The sequence below is a fragment of the Leopardus geoffroyi genome, chromosome C1 (genome assembly GCF_018350155.1).
Source record: "Leopardus geoffroyi isolate Oge1 chromosome C1, O.geoffroyi_Oge1_pat1.0, whole genome shotgun sequence".
Lineage (NCBI taxonomy): Eukaryota > Metazoa > Chordata > Mammalia > Carnivora > Felidae > Leopardus > Leopardus geoffroyi.
In genome coordinates, this window is record NC_059328.1 from 182,541,694 (window position 1) to 182,562,395 (window position 20,702).

Consider the following 20,702-nt stretch of genomic DNA (forward strand, 5'->3'; position numbering starts at 1 on the left):
ACGAATCAAAGAAAGCAATGGTATGTATAATCCCAAGTGATGAAACATGTCATGTATCATAAGACTGCCTTTCTTCCTCCCCTTATGCACTCACACAATATTTGCTGTGTCCTTGCCATGTGTCAGGCACTGAGATAAGTACAGAGTTAAGTAAAGATGCTGCTTTCAGCCAGCTTCTTTTCCAGTAGAGACATTAAATAAGCCAAAATATAGGCAATGTCAAGTGATGTTCAGTGTTATGAAGCAAAAGGTTAAAGGAAAAAGAGCTATGGCCGGTAGGGATGGCCTAAGGCAAGCCTCTATGGAAAGAGGATATTTGAGCAGAGACCGTAAGGAAGTAGGCAGGCTTTGTGGATAATGGGGGGGAAGAGTGTTCTAGGCAGAAGGAATATCAAGGGTGAAGCTCCTCAAGTGGAGGATGCCAGATCTTCCTAGAGCAAGATTTGGCTGCTGACAAAATTAACTCTTTTGATGAAGTCAGTGACATCCTTCTCTCACATCTCTCTCCCTCTCCACCTTTCAGCTATTTCTATCACCCTGTGGCCTACTAGACTTAGAGCCTGCGTCTGTGTCCCCAAATACAGATCCCACTCAGGCAATTAAGGGACCTGCAGAAGAGTACAGTAAGAATCACAGATCATACTTTTCCAAAAAATTAATTTTAGGGACCTTGCTGTGGCCAAGATACTTGAGTAGAATGGACTTTTTTTCCCCTTTTAAATGTTTATTTATTTTTCAGAGAGAGAGGTAGAGAGCGCAAGTAGGGGAGGGGCAGAGAGAGAGGGAGACACAGAATCTGAAGCAGGGTCCAGGCTCTGAGCTGTCAGTACAGAGCCCGACGCGGTGCTTGATCTCAAACCGTGCCCGAACTCACAAACCATGAGATCATGACCTGAGCTGAAGTCAGACCCTTAACCTACTGAGCCACCCAGAATAGACTTTCATTTGGACATATATTTGAATGTGTGAGGATTTAGGAATTCAGACTGTAGAATAAAAAGCCAACAGAAATGTAATTTGTAAACACCCTTTAGAAATGTATGTCTCCACAGCACATGGTTTTAACATACCAGCACATTCCATTTTCTAATTTCTTAACTACATTATTAAGTTAAAATAGCTATATTATTTACATATTAAAAATAAAACATTTTTCTTTAACTTTCCTATATTCTTTGTCTATTTTTAAAATATTTTTATTTTTTTTAACGATTATTTATTTTTGAGAGACAGAGAGAAAGAGCATGAGTAGGGGAGGGGTAGAGAGAGAAGAAGATACAGAATGCAAAGTAGGCTCCAGGCTCTAAGCTGTCAGCACAGAGCTTGACACGGGGCTCGAATCCATGAATCATGAGATCATGGCCTAAGCTGAAGTTGGACGCTTAACTGGCTGAGCCACCTAGCGCCCCTATTTTTAAAATATTGAATTATTATTTCTGCTGTCTTGTTTTTTTGTATTCTCTCTCCCTCTTTCCACAAGTTTTTACAAGAAAATATTCACCCACATACCTCTTCCCAGAGATAACTTAAATATATTTTTACATAGTTTGTGTGCTCTCAAAACTAGTTTGCTCTGCAGTTTTTTGGCAAGGAAATATTGCAAGTAATGTAAATAAATGTGTTCACTTCTTATAAAATCAATTACTTAAAAAGTATTCCACCTCAAAAATTATTTAAAATAAAACTAATAAGGATTAAGTAACTTAAAAAAGATTGACCCAAAGTGATACCTACTTCAAAATATCTTAAAAGTCAACAAAAATTTCTAAAACTGCAAGATAAAGCATTTTAAATATCATGAAATATATTAGTGTTAACTATTCTTTTAAATTACCTTGATCATTGATTGGCCTTCATAATACAAATAGCTGAATGCATTTCAACAATATAAATTGCTAACTGTTTCTTTTTAGCCAATTGTCAATAACATGAAAATTTACCTCATGAACCCAGAGACGCTTAATCACTTCTTTGGTTTCTGCTGTTTCTGGTCTTGATAAACAAACCCCCTGAATAACGCGAGAGAAATCACGGAGGTTGAACAAATAGTGAGATTTAGCTGGTGTAGGCAACAGATTTTTCATGGCTTCTTTATACAGAGTCATGGTACCGTTTACAATTTGTGTGGTCAAATCTAGAAAATCATCTGGAAATTTATAACTTAAAAAAATTTGATAAAAAAGAAAGTGTTAGCAAATATGATACATACATACATAGATAAATGATATTTAACATGTCTAGTGCAAAATTTTTCTGATTGAACCAATTGATTTAATTTACAAGATTACCATTCCTTTTTCCAATAATAATAATGATGATAGTAGAATTTTAATTTCTTTTACAATAACTTTCCATTCATTATTTCATTTTATGTTCAAAGAAACTCCACAGGAAGCCAGGACCAATGTAATGGACTTAAAATTACCTACATAAGTGAACAGAAGAGCCAGCCAAGGAACCCGGATTATGTAACTCAAATCCAGTATCCACTAGACAAATGTGTCCTAACTTCTTTCACCCCTCATCATTCTCAGTTGCATATAAATGGATCCCTTGGGGCACCTGGGTGTCTCAGTCGGTTGAGCATCTGACTTCAGCTCAGGTCATGATCTCACTGTTCGTGGGTTCGAGCCCCACATCAGGCTCTGTGCTGACAGCTCAGAACCTGGAGCCTGCTTCAGATTCTGTGTCTCCATCTGCCCCTTGCCCGCTTATGCTCTGTCTCTCTCTCTGTCTCTCAAAGATGAATAAATGTGACAATAAATAAATAAATAAATAAATAAATAAATAAAATCTCTGAGGAACACTGGTGAAATGACTATTTTCAGAGAAAATAAGGAAGGAAATAAAAATATGGGAAAGATAAGAAAAAGAGAAAAAGAAAAAGGAAAGTTAAAAAGAAAGTGAAATAAATTGAGTGGCAGGATTAAAAAAAACAGGGGCAAAGGGCACAATTAGGGTAGAAAGAACATGGGAAATGAATATCCATTTAGAAAAATGGACTATCTTAACTTCTGGCTCGAGGAAGAGCCAGCTGTCCTCCTCCATCATCACAGGAGAGGGCAAGGAATGACAATTACCTGAGAACAGACAGCAGGGAACTGAGACTTGCACTGCCCAGGTCTACTTGGCTTCTGAACCTCCGTTCATCATGTTGAAAAGCACTGAATGGCCAGAGCTAGAGAACAGCATTTCTCCAGGGTACAAGCTACACTCAAACTTGGATATGAACCTTCTGGGGGAATTCCCTACAGGGTATCAAAGTCACAGGACAAACCTGGCATAAATCTTTCCAGCATTAATTGTACTACACGGTGAGAATTCAAAATATTGACAATTCCAATGTGGACATATTAAACAGCAGAGTGCAAAATTTGTATGGATTTGGGGGCTAAAATCCAAGACTTCAGACAAAAAGAAAAAGGTACTCTGTCCCCTTGTGTTATGCTCCCATACCTGGAGATGTGAGCAGCAGAGGAGAGCAGTGTTACCTGTTATCTTTATCTAGGGATGCTTTCATGGAAAAGTTGGAGAAGCACTACTTATATTGATACGTTTCCAAAAGACTTTATACCCCATAATGAAAAAAGAAACACACTTTAAATTACTTACCAGATCTTTAAATGCCAGGTTAAGATTCTAGAGAAGATCGCAAACATGGATTTATCACTAAACTCATTGATTGTTATAATATTAAAATGTCGCATGTATCGGGGAGTTATTGGATTTCGACCACCACCTAAATATTGAAAACAGTAACTCTTAACAACATTACTGCTACACACTAGAATTTTTTCTCCGATATTTTATAGCATAAAATAACTTGAAAGAAGACAAATTCACAGCATCCAGAGAAATGAAGAGCAATTATGTGGATAACCGTGACCTGAAAACAGTTTTCCCCTCAAATTCACTAAGTCTTTTTTCTAGTTGAATTATCTGATTGAGTTCTTAGGTCAGGTCTATTTACCAAAAGAAATGAGACCAGACAGAAAGCTATCAGCCACCTTCTCTGTGACTCATAGAGCCCAAAGCAGTAAACTATAAACATCCTCATTACAATGTAATATTCAGATATAACATTATACAATAGTTATATTGTATACAATATTGGGGAACATGACTGATCAAACTTTAGCGTCATTCCCACATGGGTGAAATTCAGCACCATCTTGGCACATAGCCTAATTCTTCCCCCACATCCTAAAATGAATTTCCTGAGGACTAGTCTTTGTGGCTCATGGGGCCACTTCATTGACTTGCATTTTAAAAAACTGGGGGATTATCTCACTTTCATGAAATAATGACTACATTTTTAAATATTAAGCTTTAATAACAGACTTAGAATGTAACATCACCTGAAAAAATTATTGATGTTATGTTTAAATACATAAGCAAATTACATTTGCTTTTTAAGGGCATTCTATCATGAAATCTTTAGTAACGAAGTAATTTTAGAAGTATGTGATATCTCTAACACATATTTTTGCATAAAAATATGTAGGTTCATGTTTTATATTTGTTTAAAACCAGGTAAATCTGTATTTGCTTCTATCACTGAATTATCTGGTGCTTATTCTGAAAATATGAGAAATGTGTGAAAGTATATAACTGGTAGTCTACACATCAAAACAACTGTGTTTGCCTATGGTATTTACAAACTTAATATAAAGAACGCTGATGCGCTGGGGCGAGCTTAAGGAGATGGTGAAACAGTCAATGAAGCAAAGGCCAGACATCACATCCCCCGACTCTGTCTTCAACTTTTCCTCCCAAAGTTCATTCATAAATGGTGATGTGTTTAGAAAATGGGGTCCAAGAGGGAAAGATACCTCATGGCTTCAGACTACTCCTCTGTCCAGTCCCCGAAGGAACAGGGCAAAGTGGACATGTGATACAAATGACTGGCTTGGGTAGTAGGAGAGAGGCAAAGTAGAACCAAGTCTGAGACCCAGGAACAAAAGAATCTTGTTAAAAAAAAAGAAGGAAGGAAGGAAAGAAGGAAGGAAGGAAGGGAGGGAGGGAGGGAGGGAGGAAGGGAGGAAGGGAGGAAGGGAGGAAGGGAGGAAGGGAGGAAGGAAGGAAGGAAGGAAGGAAGAAAGAAAGAAAGAAAGAAAGAAAGAAAGAAAGAAAGAAAGAAAGAAAGAGAAAACAGAGGCAAACCATAAACCAGACTGTTAACTATAGAGAGCAAATTGAGGGTTGCTGGAGGGGAGGTAGATGGGGGATGAGCTGAACGGGGGATGGGTATTATAGAGGGCATTAATGATGAACATTGGGTGTTAAATGTAAGCGATGGATCACTGAGTCCTACACCTGAAAATAACATTACACTGTATGTTAACTAACTGGAGTTTAAATAAAAACGTGGAAGAAAAAAAGAAAAGAAAAAAAGCATTTGAAGTGGCCCAGAAAGTGTGCAGAGAGCAATTACGGACTCAGAGCAAACTGACTGCATTATAGGGAAGATAAGGAGGCAAATAACAAAGGGATTCCTTGAAGAAATGGTATATAGAAAAAAGGAATTAAAAAAAATTTTTAAAGGTTTATTTATTTTTGAGAGGGGGAGGAGGGGCAGAGAAAGAGGGAGACACAGAATCTGAAGCAGGCTCCAGGCTCCAAGCTGTCAGCACAGAGCCCAATGTGGAGCTTGAACTCATGAGCAGCGAGATCATGACCTGAGCAGAGATCTGATGCTCAACCGACTGAGCTACCCAGGTGCCTTTTTATTTATTTTTTTTATTTTTAAAGAGAAAAGAAATTTTTAAAGACTAGAATAACAAATAGGTATTTATCCAAAGGATACAAAAATGCTGATTTCAAGGGGCAAATGCACCCCAATGTTTATAGCAGCACTATCAACAATAGCCAAAGTATGAAAAGAGCACAATGTCCACTGGCTGATGAATGGATAAAGAAGATGTGGCATATATACACAATGGAATATTACTTGGCAATCAAAAGAATGAAATCTTGCCATTTGCAACAACGTGGATAGAACTTGAATGTATTATGCTAAGCAAAATTAGAGAAAGATAAAAATCGTATGATTTCACACATATGTGGAATTTAAGAAACAAAACAAAACAGATGAACATAAGGGAAGGGAATGAAAAATAAGATAAAAAGAGAGAGGGAGGCAAACCATAAGAGACTCTTAAATACAGAGAAACTGAGAGTTGTTGGAGGGCTGGTGGGTGGGGGATGGGCTAAATGGGTGATGGGCACCCAGGAGGGCACTTGCTGGGATGAGCACTGGGTGTGATATATATAAGTGATCAATCAATAAATTTTACCCCTGAAACTAAGACTCCAGTATCTGTTAACTAACTTGCATTTAAATAAATTAAAAAAAATTTTTTTTAATTAAAAGAACTGGCAAGGATGATTCAAAGAGAAAAACAAAGACATAATGAATAAAGACTAGAATACCAGCTTGAGTTCAGGAAAAGAACAGCTAAAGATGTCCAGTTACTTGAATCAAGCCACTTTCAATACCCCAGCATAAAAAAATTTCCCTTGTATAGAAATTCCTTTGAGTTTATCAATTTCCCTTGAGATATGCAAAGAATGTTTAAGGGTTAATTCTTTTGACTATTTGCTACTTCAATTCCTCTTAACAGCCTGTCTAAATCCAAAGACTCACTAGAATGAGACTTGATTGGAGTAGCGGAAAAGGGAATTTCATACAGTTGAAGGATTAAGGAATAAAAGAGAGGGAAATGAGCTGCTCCAGGGGCATCTGGATCCTTAGAATGCAGAGACAGGAAGTTCAGAGCAAAGTGCCAGAAGGTGGGAGAAAAAGGATTTGGAAGAATTGGTGGGAGAATGGCCCCAAGCAAGGTAACCCACTTCATAATGTTGACCACTGTACTATATTTCCATAGGTCACAAAGAACACACAGAGAAAATATATACACAAGAAAGTGTAACTCAGTTGTCCAGTTGGGTTTCTCTTTCTTTCTCCAGCTATCTTTCTAGGTATAACCAGACTGATTCTCAATCTTAGTAATCACAAACTCAGAAAACGTACCTGGAGGTCCCATAGCGCACATGATTTGAATGTCCACTAGCTTAATCATAGAACAATCTTTTAGGTCATACCAATTCCAGTGATCTAACCATTGTCTAAGCAACTCGATGGGTGGCTGAGCCCCATATACTTCCCGAGCGGGCATATTGACATCATCTACAAAGACAACCTGAGAATAAAAAGAGAAGCAGTATTACAAAATATTAACACCTTAATGTCCTATTGTGTAAATCGTGTTGAGGCAAAGAATGTAGAGTACATATGTGAGAAATGATGGTTTCTTTTCAAATAAAGAATAATATCCCCTAGCATCCATGCTTCCAAGGAATAGGGAAAGTCTCATTACTAACCTTTATAGATTAAGAGTTGAGGACTTAATAATCCTCTCACACAATTTGTTTCTCAATATGCCTCCTCTTTTTCCTTATACAATTTCAATACATTAAAGTAAATGAGAAAGCTAGGATGTTAAAATGATTATAACCTCTAAGTGGTGAAAGTTAGGTTCAAAGGGGTGTTCCTGGCAAAGAAACACAGAGAAGTCAATTGATAGCTGGGTTGTTTAAAGGTCTAGAGGAGCAAGCAGCATAGATGGCTGAATAGAAATGTTAATCAGAGAAGTAGAAAGGTAGATAATTTCCCAGATGAATATTTTACTTTTAATTCAAAGGGCAAGTGCTTGTTTTTAATGTCAAGTAGTCTAATGCAAATGCAAATATGAACACACTTTTAGGGAAACTTAATCAAAATTTGTGATTAAAAAACAGTGTACAAAAAGATACCAAGTTTTAGTCTATCTTGTTTCATTTTTCTGACTGTAGCAGGGTCAGCGAAGTGGACCAGTGCTGTGCCATACATATAGAAACAGAGCAATTACCATTCTCTTGCCCAAAGGAGGGCCAAAAACTCCCTTTCTTCTTTTGTCCAATTTTGACATGATGATATTCTGAGTTTGAGCTGCTGTAGTTTGTGCTGAGAAGTTAATTATCAGAGGCTTGTAGATGTCTTTGCTGAGTTGATTTAAAAGAAAATTCTATATAATAGGAAATAATAAAATGAGCCATAGTTTGGAATTATGCTCTGACTTTTGAAAATAAACACTAAGCAAAAGTATTGACACACCTGAATCTACACTTAGAGTGTCGTAACAATGTGAAAAAAGGGATGGAATCAATAGAAATAACAGTTACTGTATCAGTGGTGTCTCTATTTGTCCAGGCCCCATGCATATGGCCTCTCTGATTTCCAAAGCCACCACACAGAGTACACATTCCTTCTTAACAAGAGATCATGGGGACTCAGAGGCTAAGAAACTCGTTTAAGGTCTCAGGGATGGGGGAAGGGGGAAGAATTAAGATCACTATGCATCTCTCACCAGATAAGTGTTCTTTTTATTATAGTCTGTTATCTTTCCACTGAAACACCAAGTTATCAGACTAGAAGTTAGGAAGCTTAAATAATATAACCGTATTTTCAAAATGGATTTCACCGGAAAGCAGGTGCAATTACAATGATTCTTAACCAAGACGTTGTGTTTTACAAATCATCTTGTAAAAGAATAATTAAATAGGAAAATATTTACAATAGATTAGGTAGAAAAAGCAGATTACAAAATAAGATGCAAAGTACATTCCCCATTTTGTAAAAAGTAGTGTTTTTTTGTTTGTTTGTTTTGCCTGGGCTGAATTTGGAATGAGGGTATAAATGACAAATGGGTTTATTTTTCTCCAACCATTGCCTTTAACCTTATCAAGTCTCCATTCCTTGACTCTTGATGGTATCTTGGGTAAATCCCTCAGCTTTCTGTATACTTTCAGCAAGATTGATTTTTAACCTTGGCCAAACCAACACCTTAATTTAAAATCTCAGTTTAAAACTTCTCCATCTCTGCTGTTGGATATTTCCTGATGTACACAGCATTTAAATTATAATGAGGGTTTCGTTTCAGTATGTTCTAAAAGATATTATTCAATAAATGTTATCAGGACAATTATTTAACCATATGCCTAAATATATTCCAAAAGGATTGACAGATTACATAAAAAGATAAAAATCAATAAAGAACTAGAAACAGGAACTATCATAATTGGGGGAATGTGAGTTGACTGAGAATCTGCAATGGGGGAGGGATCACTGATGGCTCATTCGGGCTCCTTTCCCTTTTTCCCATCTTCTTCCCACCCCGCAGCTGGGTGGGGGACAGAGCTAGAGGAAGATAGGCAAAAGTCCTATCCCACTGGCATCACTGTGGTTTCCTCTTGGATAATGTGGTCTTGCCTGCTGTCGTGGAAAGCTTCTAAATGCTTACTCAGAGGAGCAGATCTGCAAATTCTTTAGAAACTCCAAAGGGATACCCACACCAAGCAGTTCTCTGCCATAAGGAAAGTAATGGGGCTCCACACTGCGGCACTGCTGTGGGTAGTCATCTAGAATGGAGTCCCAAGAAGGCTGAAGTCCACTTATCTTCCACATTGTCCACTTGCCCCTGGGAAACTTGCACTCACTTGTCCTGCCAAAGCTGGGGATACTTACTGACAGCTCCAGGCAGCTTTCTGCCTTCAGAAATCTGAAACTAGAGGCGAGAACTAGTCTTTGTTCAATATGACCCTCTAAACACAAAGGAACACAGACTGTGTAAAGCTACTGAGATTTGGGGCATTATCTGTTATAGCAGCTAGTATTTTTTTTTTTAAACAAACACACAATGGGAATCATTACAGAAGTCAAACAGTCTTATTACTACATAATAATCCTTCTTATATTAAATAATTTTGAAAATTAAATATCAAGTGTAATTAATTAAAACACCCCTTCCTTTCAACAGATATGAACTTCTTCATCCTCAACAAGCTATTTTTATTAAAATACCTTTAAAAATACCTTTAAAAAGGTACAATAATTTAATGATGCAAAATAGCATATCTTTAGTCCATTTTCTAAAATAGGCAGTTACTAAAAAATTCTCTGTGGCTACAACATCAAAATATTGGAATGTTTAAAAAATATGAAGTTTACTATTACACGTAGTTTACAAAATAACATTCTTAGGAATATTAATGTACCTTTTAACATGTAGATTTCTCTAATACTTACAATGATATAAACACTCTTTCCAGTTCCTGTTGGTCCTACAAATATTGAAGGCTTTTGATGGGTGGTTAACAATTCCATTAATGCAGAGTATCGAACTGTGTCCAGAGTTGGTACAATGATTTCATTAAACATCACATCCTTAGGAATTGGAGGAGCTTCTGCCAATTTTTTTACCCATGGTTCCCATTTTCCTATTCCCTGTTCATAATAAATAGCCAAACGGTGAATGTTATATTATAAAATACTTTTAAAAGCTCTGTACTCCTGTGCCACTGTAGAAAAGATCAAAGATCAAGACCAAAACAAAACACTGATGCTTATACATTTGTTTTTAGCCTTTAAAACACTTCACCCTGAATTTGAAAGTTAAACTTTGTGCTAAATTGAGAAGAAACGAGGCTTTTATATGAATCAAAATGAAATGGCAATGCTGTGGTTTTTTTAATGCCCTGAAACCACTGATTACGTCAACCCAAAGATCAGCTATTTTGGCCAAATGTTAGATTGAGAAAACTGGACTAATTAATGCATTAAAGAGTAAAGAATTTTATTCCATAGTGTTAACCAATATAGCACTTATTTCCCTAGAACATCAGCTGCATGTTGCTTATACTTTAATATTTTTTATTTTTTATGTCTATTTTTTTTTATTTTTGAGGGGGAGAGAGAGAGAGAGAGACCGAGAGAGAGAAAGAGAGGGAAGAGGACAGAGGATCTGAAGCAGGCTTTGTGCTGACAGCAGAGAGCCCAATGCAAGGCTCAAACTCTTGAATCTTGAGATCATGCCCTGAGTCAAAGTCAAATGTTTAACCAACTGAGCCACCCAGTCACCTCTGCTTATGCTTTTAAATTTTTTTTTTTAATTTTTTTTTCAACGTTTATTTATTTTTGGGACAGAGAGAGACAGAGCATGAACGGGGGAGGGGCAGAGAGAGAGGGAGACACAGAATCGGAAACAGGCTCCAGGCTCTGAGCCATCAGCCCAGAGCCCGACGCGGGGCTCGAACTCGCGGACCGCGAGATCGTGACCTGGCTGAAGTCGGACGCTTAACCGACTGTGCCACCCAGGCGCCCCTGCTTATGCTTTTATAATGGTATTTATAACAAACATCAGCTTATCATTTCAGGTGAGATTTTTGTAAATTGTGGTTAAAAAAATACCTAAAATATACCTTCAACCATTTTTTTGAGTATACAGTTCAGTAGTTTTAACTATATTCACATTGCTGTGCAACAGCTATCTAGAATAGACAAGATTTCTTAACGTGAGATTATTATCATGACTTAACATTATACTGCATCTTTGTATCCAATTAACTTGTCAACAGTGTTTGTTGTGCTTGCTATACAGTGTTTAGAACAAAAATTTTCAAAGATATCATGTTAACTCTCTCACCTTAGAAAAACATCACTGGTCTCTCCATTCTTGCAAAATCAAATTTAAGCTCCTGGTCATTTAAAGCATATCAGAATTCAGGCCCTCCTTCCTTATATCTTTACGTGTTCCACAGGCCAGTCTCATCGATGGACCTACTGTTTCCCTACATGACCTGGGTTCCTAGACCTTCCCACATGGCACTCTTTTGGCTTAGAGTGTCACATGACACTCTTCTGAAGAAGTTATGAACTCATCAAGGGCAGCTCTGTGCCTTATTCATTCTTGTACCCTCTGGCACAGTGCTTTGCGGATAGTACAGATTTTTTTTTGAGGACGGTGAACTCATATCACATGTGAAAACTGTATTACAAAGACATTTCTAGAACTTTCTAGAACTGATGAAAATAACAATTTCCTTCCCATATTCTTTTTTTTTAAGTATATTCATTTTTGAGAAAGAGAGACAGAGAGTGAGCAGGGGAGGGCCAGAGAGAGAGAGGGAGACAGAGAATCTGAAGAAGGCCCCAGGCTCTGAGCTATCAGCACAGAGACCGATGTGGGGCTTGAACCTATAAGCTGCGAGATCATGACCTGAGCCAAAGTTGGATGCTTAACTGACTGAGCCACGCAGGTCCCCTCCTTCTCATATTTTTGATGATCTTTTCTAACATGGATCTTTTGCCACCATATGAGGAAGGAAAAGTTAAGAGTCAGAAAACCTGGAGTGGATATGCCCTTAGAGATTTTGTGATACTGGGAAAATCACCTATCTCTGAGCCCTAATTTCCTCAACGGGAAGATTTGCAAAATAATACTATCTTTCTTATTTCACTGAGATATTGGGAAACAAATAGAAATGATTGTGGAAAAGCTTAATAAACTTCAAAGTGCTCTGAAAATGCAGGCTATTGTTAGTAATTGGAAATAAAATAAAATTAGGAAAAATGAAAGGATAATATCTTGCAGTTGACAGGGTGAAGAATCTCTTCTGAGGTAAGGCTGGTAATATACCTCAAAAACCATAAAAATTTAAAAATTGATATAGCAAATTCCTTTTCTAGGAACTTCTCTTTTTTACTTAAAAAATTTTTAAGTTTATTGCTTATTTATTTATTTTGAGAGAGACAGAGACAGCATGAGTGGGGGAGGGGCAGAAAGCAGGAGGAAGAGAGAATCCCAAGCAGGCTCTGTGTTGTCAGGGCAGAACCCAATGCAGGCTCGAACCCATAAAACTGTGAGATCATGACGTGAGCCAAAACCAAGAGTCTGACACTCAACCAACTGAGCCACCCAGGTGCCCCTCTAGGAATTTATCTTAAAGAAAAAATCAGATATGTACACATGGCTTGTATACAAGAATATTCACCAAAGCAGAAAAACTAAGAAACAACAAAAACAGTTCAACATCTAACAGTAGGAAACTGTTGGGCTAGATCGTGGTCCTCAGATAATAGAATCTACGGAGGCTTAGAAAAATAAGTTTATTAAAGAAATACTAATGAGATAGAAAGGTGTTCTATTTATTAATGGGAGAAGAGGATATAAAACTGCCCTCTGGGGATATAGTATGATCCAATTTCACCTGAAGCTCCATATTTAAACATTATGGATTTTTAAATGTCCTCAATACAGTACTTATAGCTGTCACACACATACAGGTGAACAAACACCACCCAGGTTTTATTGTCCAATTCATTTGCGAAGTGCTGAATTAACACTAACCCAGCTATGGCCCTACAGGGCTTCTTACCATCTGTGATATGCTAACATGAACCAAATGAATCTCCAAGAGGTATCTTAAAGCAAAATGTACCTACTGCTGGACTAGATGTCCTAATGTGTAATTTTATTTAATGAATACAATAGGCCCATCAGGTGTTATTATTTATCTCATTTTATCAAAGAGAAAAGCAAGAATCAGAAAGATTAATAAACTAGTCCCAGGTTCTACAGAAAGAAAGTGGCGTTACTAGGACTGAAACCCAGAGGTATCCAACTTCAAAGCCAAAGCAACTTCCTTTACTACTCCATGTTGACTCTCAAGGTAAACAGTGGTGACAAGGTGGCCCCAGAGCCATTATGTGCTATAATGTTGTACATCTTGCTTCAGAGTTCTTACCTCAGTGACAAATTGATAATCATAAATTGTTCCTTTTTCAGGAAATGGGACAGTTAATGCTTTTGAAGACGTTTGTTCCGTACCGCTCAGTAATTTAAACTTATTTTGAGTTAGTTCTGAAATTGGGCCTTCCATTAGTTCTCGAAGAATCTTATCAAATCTCAACCTATCATCATCATTACAAGACGCTCCGACGGACCAGATCAACGAAAATAGAAAAATGCCCTGCATCGGAGAGATGAGAAGATAGAGTGCATTAAAAAAGGACTTTAATGTATTCTTGAAGCTTGAATCAGATCAGCCAGATTAATATCTTTGAAAGAAAATGAATAAACTAACATATAATAGTAAGTTATCTCAGGATTTTATAATAATTAGATTTTTAAAAACCAAATTGCATGCTTTAGAAAAATCTTGCTATCAGAAAAGATAATATAATGCAAAGTATAATTCTAGGCATTGTGAAACCTCAGAATGATTAGTCTGGTAAATCATATGAAATTTTAAGTAAGTGGCAGGACCCTGATATTAAAAAAGAACATTGAGATAACTTTTCATGAAGGCATATTTTAATAAGGAATAATCAATCCACAATAAACCTGCTTTTTAAATTTAAATTTTGATAGTGTTTTCGTAAAAGCAGAACATATTTATATTCATTTATTTACCTGTTGTAATAATCTGAGCAACGAATGCATAAACTAGAACTGCCATTCTGTAAGCTTTCTTCTTACCAGGCTTAGGCAGGAAAACAGAGTAGATGACAAGACCCACCACTAAATAAGAAAACTTACTAGTTTGCTTTAAAATGAAATCCGCTTCTTTTTAAAAAAATTTTTTTAACATTTATTTTTGAGAGACCGAGCATGAGCAACAGAGGGGCAGAGAGAGAGGGAGACACAGAATCCCAAGCAGGCTCCAGGCTCTGAGCTGTCAGCACAGAGCCCAATGTGGGGCTCGAACTCATGAACCATGAGATCATGACCTGAGCTGAAGTCGGACACTGAAACCAACTGAGCTCCTCAAATCCCCTTTATAATGCCAAAACAAACACAATCTTGACTATGCTCATAAAAGTTGTGGACTCTACTTCGACACTGTGCACCTGCTCCTAGATTACTCACAGGTTGTTTCTCTCCAGAAACTCTTTAAAACTAAATTAAAAATTAATTTATTTAATAGAATGTAAGTAATAAGAGCAACATATTGACCACATTAGAAATGCTACCATTAGCAGTACATAATTTTTTATTAAGGAATATTCAAGGTCTGTTGATAATTTTATTCCTATTTTAAAAATATGTTTATACATATTTTCTTCCTTTCCTCAATCCTGATGTAGATTTGTATATGCATATATACATTTTAAGCGCTTAAATCTCAAGAAAAATGGGGCATCTGGGTGGCTCAGTCAGTTGAGCATCTGACTCTTGATTTTGGCTTAGGTCGTGATCTCATGGTTCCTGGGATCCAGCCCTGTATCGGGCTCTGTGCTTATATAGCACGGAGCCTGCTTGGGATTCTCTCTCTGTCTCTGTCTCTCGCTCTCTCTCTGTCCCTACACCTGTTCACATGTGCTCCCTCTTTCTCAAAATAAAGAAACTTAAAAGAAAAAGCAAAGAAGAGCAAGGAAAAAACGCAAAGAGTTATTATGATTTGCAGGTTGAAGGGGAGGGAGGTGAATCTTATCAAATGGTCATTGCTATTTTGGGGGTTGATCATTTCTGAGGCTGGTTACGTGACTGAAGATTCCAGTAGCAGATCTAAGGGTGTCAGTGGGTTTCACCCAAACCTCATGAGGCCATAGAACTGCCAGTTGAGGAGGTTCCTCCAAGGACCTACTATTTGGGGCCTGACTTTTTCCTTGCTGTTCAGCTACCACCCACAGTCCAGCCCCCATTTCCGGGGGAGAAATGAAGTTCATTAATGAGGAAGCACTGGGGAAAGCAGTAGATGCCTTTCTACAGCAGGATTCAAAGGCAATGGACCTTACCTCCAATAAAGAATACATTTCTCGGTCATTTCTCTCTTTCACTTTGACTGCATCAGCAAAGTCATCGATAAAACAGTCTATTAGATTCATTAAGGATCGGACTAAGTTTGTGTCTGAAGTAGGAGATAATTCCTGAAAAATCAGGGGGAAAAGTCTATAGAACAAATTAACTTAAATTAGGCACTAATTAAAATAGCATCAACTAATATTTATTGAACTTACTTTGTCCTCATAGCTGTAGTACTTATGAAAAGGCATGATTATAATTCTAGCTCTATAGGTAGGAAAACTGAGGCACGGATTAATTCCCTTGTCTAGAGTGTAGTGACACTGGATGTGTTGTCCTGTACATAGGTCCTAGCACCATGCATCACATAGCAAGTTCTTCATAAACACGTGTCTTCTTGCCTCCGAGCTCTCCTCCAACCTTTAGAGGGGTATTGCTTCACAGTTACTGTGTGAGAATTAACTCTCTGAAAGTTAATTGGAACTGAAGATTAGGAGCAGCTGACTTCATCTTCAGCCACTGTCCCAGTAGAAACAGGCAGAAATGACAACCGAGTTTCTAAGGATGGGACTAAGTATTACTGATGCCCCCCTAAAATACAAACGGCTGTTGCTAAAAATAAGACACTCATTACTACATAGTAGCTAAGAGGAACTCATAATTTCTTTAAGAGAGGACAAAAGTACATAGTACATTTTAGAAGCTTGTAATAAAAGCATGTTTTTTTTTTCTCTTTTGCTATTGAAAAGTTTAGTTATTACGTGGAAAATTCATTTATTTGCAATACCTACATTCTCTGACAACGCCGGGGATGGGGGGGGGAACCTGTAGCTTATTCTACAAGTTTAACTGTTTTTGAAACATGATTACTTCATATCTTCAACAAATTTCAAGGTTTCTTTCCCTCTTTTTTTTTTTTTTTTAATTTTGTAACATCCACACTCCTTGGAAGAGATGTGTCCGCCCCTGTTGTGCCAGTGCCCCCCCCCCCCGCCCCCGGTCCGTTCCTCAGTGAGCTGCCAGAGCAGACTTGCCTCTTTCCTGAAAATGTTTGGGCCATGCTTCTCCCCATGATCTTCTCACTTGCCAAATCCAAGGCCATGTGCCAAACATTTTCTGCCTTGACCTCTTGGGAGTTTCCCATAATACTGACTACCTGCTTCTTAAAATGCCCTCTTCTCTTCCCGAGATTGCAGCCAGGTCTGGCATTGTATTCTTTGCTCTCTTATCTTTTTTTCTCTGCATTTTCTCTTTAGGCAATATCCACTGGCATGATTTTTAAATTCCGCTTTCCTTTTTCTGTACTGTGAGCCAAACTCATGCCTTCTTCTCTTAGATTTCCAACAGTAGGAGAAATACCAGCCCTGTGTCCCTATGTTTGCTCCAGAGCCCAAGTCAACAACAGTAATCTCTAAACAAGTAGATACACTCATGCTAAATATAGTGGATTCCTCATTTAGCAGGCCTAGAGCAGTAACATGTTCCTCCATCATTACCCACTATCTAATTCTTTAGATTTAATAAATGAATTACTTTTAAAAATGGTCCCTTTGCTGGTTATAACATAGATTTATTCTAGGAACTTTAAAAAACAAAGAAAATTCTAAAAATGGAAACTAGAATATAATAGTCTCTGAGAAATGAGAGATAACATTTTTAGGTATTTTCATCCAGATGTGGTTAAGTGGACCTTTAAGACTTTTTTTTTTTTTTTTAAGAGGTAAGAGAGTAGCATCCATACATCTTCTCAAACTTTAAAATGCTTCTTTTAAAATTTTTCTGGGGGGCACCTGGGTGGCTCAGGCGGTTATGTTAGGTGGTTGATTTCGGCTCAGGGCATGATCTCGCGGTTCACGGGTTAGAGCCCAGCATCCGGTTCTCTGCTGTCAGCCTGCTTCAGATCCTTGGTACCCCCCTCCCTCTCTGACCCTCTCCCTCATGTGCTCTCATGTGCTTTCTCTCTCTCTCAAACTAAAATAAACATTACAAATTAAAAAAAAATAAAAATAAAATTAAACTTTGTTTTGAAGAATAAGTATATAAGTTAAAATCTTTTTACTTTAATCAGAAAAAGGTTTTTAGTTAAAACAGTTATCTTAATACCTGAGAGTTGACATTGACCACAGACATTAAAATGAATATATTTGGCTAATTTGGATTTTCCACTTATTGTTTAAGTCTTAAAATTCTCGTTCCTCTTACCTTCGTATGCTTTCTAATAAATTCAACAGACACTGGGACCATTCTGTCAAATAAGCCTATTATAAATTCTTTCTGAATAATACTAATCACAGCAGGTAAAAGATTTATCCAAGACAACATTAGTGGTCTCCAGCCTAACATGTGAGGCTCCATGTAAATCATACCACATCTGGAAACCTGGAAAAAAGAATAATTGTTTACCATCAAGGTAATGCTTCTGTCAGAAATATGACATGGTACATCCCTTTCTTAAAACCTGCAGAAAATTCCTAAAAAGAAGCTTAATTTTATGTTACTTCACGACCTAAATTTTTATGTGTGACTTTTCCAATGGTTCTAGACAAAAAGGAAAAAAATCCCTGACTCTTAAATTGATCAAGGTAGGTCAACAGCTATGCCTGTTCTTAGAGTACTGTTACAATGAATTATAATATGTTTCATTTAAAGTCAAAGTTCCTTATAAAAACATTTATAACATTTCAAATGTATAAGATGTCAACATTGAGGACTCACAGTGGCAGGAGAAGCAACTTCCAAATCCATTGGTTCGAAAATAAGATTCATTTGTGGTGACATTTGAATAATCTCCCCACTCATCAGACAGAGCTTTTTGTTGTCATCCAGCACCGTATTCATATTCTCGATCCACACTGCATCTACTGGCCCATCAAAAATTAACCATTTCCTATCTGGCGTCTGGTATATGCATTTGATGAATACAAGGGAAAAATTAATAGTGATAATGTAAGGAAACAGTGCAATGTTTCAAAATTTAAACATGTAACTCCTAAAATTAATTTCACCATGAAAATGTAAAGGTGTCTTTTGAATACAGTGTGTATGTGTGTACGGAGAGAAAGTCACGAAAGAAGCCTTTATGTGCCATGGACAAGACAGAAATATAACATCTGTTCTCAAGATTCCATCTTTTCCAACGTTTCTGAACTCACATGTAACATGTTTTGGAAAGTATTACAAATAAAAAAATATATAATTGTCAGTGAAAACAGAATTTTCATTGAAATTACCTGATTCTATGCAGTATTATGTTCATACAGATTAATTACTCTTACGTGCTAAGTCAAGTTTTTTCTTCCCTCCGCTGAATGAATTCACACACATTCATACCCCTCTTGGGTTGAATGGTTTTATGGCGATACGGGACATTAGTATAAGATTCAGTTTCACAATGATAAATATGAAAATATTTGCTCATTGTCTGGAATACAGTAAAAGCTCAACAAATATTAAGGAGTGGCTAGGTAGCTGCTGGAGAGTACAAAAGCTGATTCTACTTTCCACAGCTTACGAATCAGCTTTTTTGGGCACACGGATGCTGCCTTGGTTCACTTTCAGCAAACGTGATTTGCGTTGAAGTGGTGAGGGATTTGGATCCATCTTAACACCTTCTCAGTCCCTGTGGACAACTGCTTTAATGTACAAGACAGCACACCTGTCATGGGCTTAGGCCACCCCATACCCACTCTCTGAGCCAGGAAGCAAGAAAGAGACCATACCCCAGAAGTCGCCTTGAAAAGAGCCCGTACCCCAGAAGTCACGTTGAGAAGAGCCCGTACCCCGGAAGTCACCTTGAGAAGAGCCCAGACCCCGGAAGTCACCTTGAGAAGAGCCCAGACCCCAAAAGTCACCTTGAGAAGAGCCCATACCCCGGAAGTCACCTTGAGAAGATGTCACCTTGAGAAGAGCCCAGACCCCAGAAGTCACCTTGAGAAAAGCCCGTACCCCGGAAGTTACCTTGAGAAGAGCCCAGACCCTGGAAGTCACCTTGAGAAGAGCCCAGACCCCAAAAGTCACCTTGAGAAGAGCCCATACCCCGGAAGTCACCTTGAGAAGATGTCACCTTGAGAAGAGCCCAGACCCCAGAAGTCACCTTGAGAAAAGCCCGTACCCCGGAAGTTACCTTGAGAAGAGCCCAGACCCTGGAAGTCACCTTGAGAAGAGCCCAGACCCCAGAAGTCACCTTGAGAAGAGCCCGTACCCCGGAAGTCACCTTGAGAAGAGCCCATACCCCGGAAGTCACCTTGAGAAGAGCCCAGACCCCAGAAGTCACCTTGAGAAGAGCCCGTACCTCAGAAGTCACCTTGAGAAGAGCCCATACCCTGGAAGTCACCTTGAGAAGAGCCCGTACCTCAGAAGTCACCTTGAGAAGAGCCCATACCTTGGAAGTCACCTTGAGAAGAGCCCAGACCCCAAAAGTCACCTTGAGAAGAGCCCAGACCCCAAAAGTCACCTTGAGAAGAGCCTGTACCCCGGAAGTCACCTTGAGAAGAGCCCATACCTCAGAAGTCACCTTGAGAGCAACTTTCCCTTGCACTGTTGGCTTCCCATGCCTGCTAATCTTCGCTTTGGGTAACACCACCATGTAACAGCAAGATGTTGGGCTCTACGGTCTGAAAGAACTTGCTTTTCATTTGACTTTACTACTTACCAGCTAGGAGACTTTGGGTCAGCTCCTTAACCTCTCTGAGACTATTTATGGGACAAAGCTCTCTGGAAAATGTAATATGTGCTATGTAACTGGATGTACAATGGGAGAGATCTCATAATTATTTCTGTACAAATAATGTAACTGCATACATTATCTACAGATGCCATGTGTTAATCTGGGCCAGAGTGTATCCACTGTGAAAACAAAGAAACTGAGAAGTTATATCAATGGTCCCAACGTGTCTGTTTGCCTCACAATTACTTTTATCCTTGAAATTACTAATAAAGCCTGGTACTGGGCAAGATCTCTGTCCCATGAAAGCCAATCCTTATGTCACTCATTGCCCAAGTTCCTTCAGCCATTAAGAGCAGAGTTGAGATATGACATTTTTCTATTATCACACTGATTAAAGAATAATGATTAGTCAG

General features: G+C 38.1%; 1 protein-coding gene across 5 annotated transcripts in view; it reads right to left on the reverse strand.

Annotated features, from left to right (window-relative positions):
* The window catches only part of DNAH7 (dynein axonemal heavy chain 7), a 277,543-nt gene that overhangs the window by 129,559 nt on the left and 127,282 nt on the right, over positions 1 to 20,702 (reverse strand). For all 5 annotated transcript variants that reach the window (XM_045480573.1, XM_045480572.1, XM_045480576.1 and 2 more), the window contains 9 exons: positions 18,339 to 18,521; positions 17,826 to 18,002; positions 15,617 to 15,748; positions 13,624 to 13,848; positions 10,127 to 10,324; positions 7,911 to 8,066; positions 7,034 to 7,202; positions 3,613 to 3,739; positions 1,941 to 2,160 (listed from right to left, as the gene is read on the reverse strand). In XM_045480573.1, coding sequence (XP_045336529.1) covers positions 1,941 to 2,160; positions 3,613 to 3,739; positions 7,034 to 7,202; positions 7,911 to 8,066; positions 10,127 to 10,324; positions 13,624 to 13,848; positions 15,617 to 15,748; positions 17,826 to 18,002; positions 18,339 to 18,521 — 1,587 coding nt within the window. The remainder of the gene's footprint in view (positions 1 to 1,940; positions 2,161 to 3,612; positions 3,740 to 7,033; positions 7,203 to 7,910; positions 8,067 to 10,126; positions 10,325 to 13,623; positions 13,849 to 15,616; positions 15,749 to 17,825; positions 18,003 to 18,338; positions 18,522 to 20,702) is intronic.